The sequence below is a fragment of the Phragmites australis genome, chromosome 6 (genome assembly GCF_958298935.1).
Source record: "Phragmites australis chromosome 6, lpPhrAust1.1, whole genome shotgun sequence".
Lineage (NCBI taxonomy): Eukaryota > Viridiplantae > Streptophyta > Magnoliopsida > Poales > Poaceae > Phragmites > Phragmites australis.
Window position 1 is genome coordinate 44388133 of NC_084926.1, and position 6797 is coordinate 44394929.

Genomic DNA, 6797 nt, shown 5'->3' on the forward strand with positions numbered 1-6797 from the left:
TGCGACCATCCAATGTGCTGCTAGCAGGATTCACGAATTTTTTTCGACCACCAAAATGCGGTGGCTGACGAATTCTCCGAAATTTATAAATATCGGTACGAATTAGGTAAAAAAATAGGTGAATATTTTTATGAGTATCACTTAATGTCTTGATCTGAGAATAGAAGTGTATGTGGTAGAAAAAAGAAATGAATGAAGCGATGCAAATTGCTCTACCGATTAAACTCAAATTAATTATTAACACCAATTAATTCAACTAAAATACAACATGTGTATGATAATTGTTAGCTTGTTACATGTGTCAACAGGTGTGGGGCACCATCAAATCCAATTATAAAAAATAATCGGCTTCATTTACATTGGTTTTTGGCGGGAGGTTTGGCAAGAACGCGCATAGGGCTAGCACCTAGTCAGATTAGCTTTGTGACATCTTTGGCCAATGGTCACAATTAATTAGATCCTGGGCACCATGTTTCAGTGATGAATTCGGAATAAAAATAACCGAGTGTCACGAGCTAGTCTGTTAGAGATTTAGTGTCCTGCTTATTGGGTTAGTGAATATCGCATATACTGCTACATACGATAAATCTTTAAACCCGTATTATGTACATACTGTAGATATAAGGTAGATCGGCCCCTGCGTGCTATTGACAGGTCCATATAACAGATCATATACTTGATTTGCCATCGGATATTCTCTTCACACACTGACTTGGAATGTTGTCCTTGCAAAAGAAAAGCTTCAGCAATGCAAGTATCTGAAATTGTAGCAAATACTTCAATCAATAAGATGATCGTCAAACTGAACTGGCAAATGCTACAAATATGCATGGCCTTCAATTTAGGTAAATTCATCAGTGGTTCGAACCAGGAGAGTAGATCATATGCAGGTGAATACTTGTGATCGTGATCCTCTCACTTCACCATCGACTGGTAAAATCAAATGATTTTAAATCATTGTGGACCGTTAGATTGTAGATGGATAGACTATATGTTATACTACAACACACCATAAACAGTAAAGTAATGGAATTGTTATAGTATGCTACTACAGTGTTTTTGCTATTTGAAGCTTAGCCATCTCACATTTTACTACTCCTCACTAACTTCACCGTGGTGAGGTCAGATAATTTCGATCCATAAATACTTGATGAAACACTGTATCCATTGTTCACTGTCACAATGAAATCACAGCTGAAGTCGGCGTCAAATAAAGAAGAATGTGCCACCGCATTACAATCTTAATGCTATCTAATAAGCATTTTCATGACATTAGCTAAAGAGTTCTCCTACGCATACCTGACAGCAACAACCACGCTGATGTCCATGCCCAGGTTGCTGATGGAGCTACATTTCAACTCATTTTTTGTTGAACTTGCTCCAGGCTCTGTTATATTTGGAACCATATTGTTCTTTACACAGTAGAAAACTGATCAGCTATAGGCTTTATTTAGTACAGCTGAAACTTATGAGTTTTTACTGAAAAACGGTTTTTGCTGAAAGCTGTTTATGACTTATACCAAAAGCTATTGATTTTTATAAGAAATTTTTAAGTTCTTAGCACACCGACTTTTCAGAAAAACCACTCTCATCTAGCTTATCAGTTTTTAGTTTATTTCATCAGAAATCAACTTTTCAAAAATTAGCAATAAACCAGTCTGTTTATTTCAGCTTATAGCGTTTGAGAAATCGAAAATCAATCAATGTGCAATAATTGCCTGATATGATTTGAAATTGATGTACTTTATGTTAAAATATATGTTGAATATGTGTCATTCTTGTCTTAATTGAAAGAACGTGTTCCCAATACGAAGAAACATGTTACCAACAAAACTGTACATTGGAGAAACAGTTAAACAAAAAAAGCGGTAAAGATCATGACATGTCATCCATGGCCTTCAACTAGAGATACAAGTTTGTATTTTTTTTTATTAAATTGCTCCAAAGCTAAAAAAATAAATTAAAGATTCATTTGCATCCCTATCTCCAACAAATTCGATCCATATTCACCTACAATCAGCTCAAAACAAATAATATTTCAATTAATCCGGCCATGCCAGCACAGCCAGAAAGGAACATGAAACCTAGAACAGAGCAGCCCCACAAATCCGCAAAAGCCATTACAGCAAACTGACCACGATTATAGTCGCCTAAGCAAGTGACGATGGCGATGCGAGGGGCCAAACCCACGAACCAGTGGAGGGAAGCTTACGTGGCAGCTTGTGGTTGGACGAAGGGGAGATTTGGGCCCCCACCGGAATCGCCTCGCGCCACCTCCAACCTCACCACCCAAATCCCCTTATCGCTTGGGGCCGAGGCCTCCACGTCCCTGCGCCCGGTCCATAGGCACGGCTGCTCACTTGGCCCAGTGTATTTCTTTTTCTTTTTCTTTCGACCTTGGGGAGCGAGAGTGAGACAGAGGGGAAAAATACTACTGGAAAAGAGTGTCTGACCGGCCTTTAATAAAATATAACTAAATATTTATATCTTATAATAAAAATATAAATATTAGATATGGTAATATTAACTACAAATTTAAAGTATAAAGATGTAGATAAATCAAAGTAACGTCGTCGAACGAATACATCAGAAATAATATTGTTTGATTTCAGATGAAATCTGAAAAAGAAAAAATTATCCACTAATTTAGCTCTTAATTAATTAATTTATTTTTATTAGTAAAATATATCTTGTATCCATAACAGATAAAAAGATAAGAAGGCTGAAGATAAATAATAAAAATAGATAATATTTGTTTTAAGAATCTTTATTAGATAGAAAGAGAATACATAAAGACTAACACTTATACACAACAAACAATTACTCGCCCAACTCATTATCTTATTACCGCCTCACCTCACTCTTCTCGTAAAGGACGACGTAATCTCACATCCCAATACTCTCCAAAGTCCAGAAAAACTATAGAGAGAGTACTCAAATCCCAATATACTTCAAAGTCCAAAAAAGGTTTAAAAAAGAAATAAAAAGGAAGATAAAGAGTGAGATAGTCCATGCACCATGTCCACACCCCATCCGGTGCAGCACACCTTTCCCTCCCCCAAAGGAGAAAAAAGAATCCCAAAAAATCGAGTCTTTAATCCTCTCCGTAGGCCACAAAGCCCATTCGGCCATTCGGGTTCCTTCCTCTCTTCCCCCTCTCTCCCCCCCCCCCCCCAACACGCCCCGCCGCGTCTGCCCCCTCGCCGTCGTCGCCCGGCCGGTCGGCTCCGATGGGGTACGTGCTGTCGGCGGTGGCGAGGGTGCTGGAGCAGCCGACGCCGTGGGGGGCGGCCTGGGAGATGGCCCTCCTCGCGGGGCCGCTCTGGGCGGCGGTCCTCATCGGGCTCCTGCTCGGCTGGGCTTGGCGCCCGCGCTGGGCCGCCGGCCTCGTCGCCACCGCCGACGGCCGCCACCCCGCCCTAGCGCAACCGCCCTTCGCGACGCTCGACTTCTGGAAGTCCCAGCTCCCCGCCCGCCTCCGTGACCCTCTCGGCTACTCCAGCGCCACCGCGGCGGCGGCGCAGGAGAAGGAGGAGGACGCTGCCGTGCAAGGGTATGTATGCTCGTGGACTGTTCGGTGAAATGCGTGGATGGTTCTTGGAGCGGGGTTGTGGTAGAAGTTGTGTTCTTTGACGGAATGGTGGTTGGTGGAATGGTGGTGCTTGGCAGGTCGTCGGAGATGGCGAACGAGGAGATGACGGTGGGAAAGGATGACCTCGTGAACCTCTGGAGGCTGGTGGAGGGCAGGGACGGCGGCCCGGCGTGGATCAAGATGATGGAGAAGGCGCTGCCCACCTTTACCTATCAGGCATGGAGGAGGGATGCCCAGGTGAACGGCTTTTCATTAGCTTTTCTTTTGCTAATTTGAATTGGTGTGTGCTTATTTGCTTACTTTAACTATGGTTCATATAAATGATCGAGTTTTTTGGATGATATCAGACTGGTCCTCCGCAATATCAGAGTAGTACTATCTTTGAAAACTCAACTCCGGAGGAGGTAAGGGACTTCTTTGGGGACGACGAGTTCCGGATGTCAAACAAGTGGGATGATATGCTTATCTACCATAAGACCTTGGAAGAGTGTCAGACAACCGGGACGATGAAAGTGCATTGGGTCCGGAAGGCTAGTGGTCTTGAGATAGTAAATTTGCTTTTATGTTGTCTCTGGTTTCATGCTTACCACAGCTTATGCTCTGGTCTCTTGCTGTTGCAGTTCCCCTTCTTCTGCAGTGATAGGGAGTACATCATTGCTCGTCGTATATGGAAATTAGGAGGCGCATACTATTGTGTTACAAAGGTAAATAGTCTCAGAAAATGCTACATGCTGTTCTGTGACGATGATTCCTTGTCTTGGGATTGAAACCTGGGAGGTATGGGGGCTTATATGCTTGATCACTATTAAAAAATATGTACTTTCTGAGATGAGTTCCGTTCTATAGCCTTTGGCTTTAACTTATGCTGCATATGAACTATAACTTTGACATAATTTGTGTTGTTGTCCTTCAACTAACTCAGTTAAGAATCAGCATGGATGTACGACTAGGTGAATTTATTGCTTTGCCGACCAGGCAACCACACTTTTTGCGTGCTACCTGATAATGACTAATGAGTGATCACTTAAGGAAGTTCAGCGGTTGTTTCTCAAGTATGCTGATATTTCGAGATGCTACGTAAAAAATGATAGTGACCTGGGGCCACTTGTCCATCATTGGAGTTGTTGTTAATGTTGAGTTGTTGACAGAGGGAAGTCTCCAATGCTTCCTTTTCATCATTATTCTACCGAAAGCAAACCATGGGTGGAACCTCCTAACTGCCCACTGCAAAGCAAGGAGAGGTTGGAAAGTAACCAATGTATCAGTGTCAAACTTATAAATTTGTCAGTTCTGGTTAAAGTTCCTTACGTGGTGCGTTTTCCCATTCTCTGTTATATCAATAAAGAAGCCACAAGAACTTGTGTATTTAAATTGATGCCTTGACCGCATTTCATATTTCGACAATTCGACCCATGTTTTTAGTTTGGTCTGATTTCTTTCCTGAAACAACAAAAAAGTCTTAAGGTTTATCTTTCTTTTTTTCCCTGCTTTTAGAGAATCACATACACTGTTAGACAGTACCCCTTTTCCTATGCTTCTATGTTCATAATAACTCATTTTCTTTTCTGCCTTCCAGCTCTATTTTATCTTCTATTTTTGCAAAAAAAAAAATCTCTACAACTAGGTCCTCTTTATGTTGCATTAAAAAAATTCATTTTTATGCCTTCACTTAATAAATGATACCCCGCTACTGTTTTTCTTCACTGCCTGTATACTCTGCTGCCTTATTTTCCTCGCTAGCTTAGCATTCTTCACTTGGTTGATATGAATGATTTCACTATTGTTTTCTTCATCAACTTATCATTCTTCGATTAGTTGATATGAACAATCTCACTAATATTTTCTTCAATCAATCAATATGGGTGACAGTTCCCTCAGGGTTCTTGTTTGAACCAATCTATATGACTATGTGCCTAAGAGGAAAAGTTTATTTTAGGTCTAAATTGTAATGGAAGCTTAGCGTATATCCATGTTGTTGTTTTGGGCACTTACCCTGTATACAGTGGTTCCGTAGGATGTTTCTCTAAGCCTAGATATTTTTTACATTGATGCCAGGTAAAAGAACTCGTTAATGATCTTGTTAGCGATCAGTAGTCTTGATGCAAGTTCAACTTGCATTCATAAGATCACTAGTATGTGTATGTAATCATGGAGATTAGTAGAGTACTCACATCATGTCCTCATGCCCAGATATTTATGTATTGGTAACATGATGCAGGGTATACCATGCACATCCATCCCACGGCGTAACAAACCTCGAAGAGTTGATTTGTATTATTCAAGCTGGTGCATCCGTGCAGGTAAATCACTTTCCTTAAATATCTCTTTTTTCGATTTGAGAAGTAAGAAAAGTTGTCTACAGGATAATGAGAACTGAATCCAATAAGAACCGCCCCCTTTCTGTCTTTCTTCTTGGGCGATTTTAATATGCAAAATTTTATTTGGAACAGTGGAATCAAAGAGAGGGAACTCTGGATTGACAGCCTGTGAGATTCTCCTGTTCCACCACGAGGACATGGGTATCCCGTATGAGATTGCAAAACTTGGGATTCGGCAGGGAATGTGGGGATGTGTAAAGCGAATTGAACCTGGACTTCGGGCCTATCAGAAAGCCAGGGCTGGTGGCGCGCCATTGTCTCAGAGTGCTTTGATGTCCCAAATCAATACTAAGGTTGGCGACAACTTTGTTCAATCATTGGAGTCCAACAGCGATGAATCAGAAATCGTTGAAGCTGAAGAGAAACCTGCGAGAAACCGTGTGGCGAGGTTCCTTGTGCTCGGCGGGGCAGTGGCTCTGGCTTGTACTCTCGATCAAGGGCTCCTGACCAAGGCTCTCATATTCGGTGTTGCACGGAAATTCGTGGGTCAGAGGAAGACATTGTAGCGTCTCTGCTGTTTCTCAGTGTCCACCGCTTGGCCAATGTGCTTATTTGACTCACCCCGATTCGCCGACTTGGAGCAGAGGAAAGAGGCGATTTAATGGCCTGGTTGGGGCAAATGCCATTGAGACTGAAGAGCAGACGGACATTTTGATGTACATATGCTGCCGGCTGGATAAAGAGGAAGAGAGGCAATTGGGTAAACATTGTACTTTTCATTTGGAAAAGGCATTCCAACTATATATATAGATTTGTTTCATGTAATCTTCTATCTCAGACCGAATCATAGGGCTATGCTGATCAAAAGGATAACTGTTTTCCTGTTA

The 6797-nt window shown here is 41.7% G+C and overlaps 1 protein-coding gene across 1 annotated transcript; it reads left to right on the top strand.

The window, feature by feature from the left end:
• The first annotated feature begins 3150 nt into the window (after positions 1-3150).
• Positions 3151-6797, top strand: LOC133922778 (uncharacterized). Its single transcript, XM_062368259.1, has 6 exons — positions 3151-3553; positions 3670-3829; positions 3940-4122; positions 4213-4296; positions 5811-5892; positions 6043-6797. Exons 1-6 carry the CDS (start codon positions 3231-3233, stop codon positions 6474-6476), a joined length of 1266 nt encoding a protein of 421 aa, XP_062224243.1. The 5' UTR covers positions 3151-3230; the 3' UTR covers positions 6477-6797.

Bases quoted from the DNA above. Each gene is read 5' to 3' on its own strand.
- LOC133922778 (XM_062368259.1), top strand. From the start codon at position 3,231: ATGGGGTACGTGCTGTCGGCGGTGGCGAGGGTGCTGGAGCAGCCGACG. The intron at 3,830-3,939 runs GTGAACGGCTTT...GGATGATATCAG, and splicing joins CATGGAGGAGGGATGCCCAG to ACTGGTCCTCCGCAATATCA. The intron at 4,123-4,212 runs GCTAGTGGTCTT...TTGCTGTTGCAG, and splicing joins AAGTGCATTGGGTCCGGAAG to TTCCCCTTCTTCTGCAGTGA.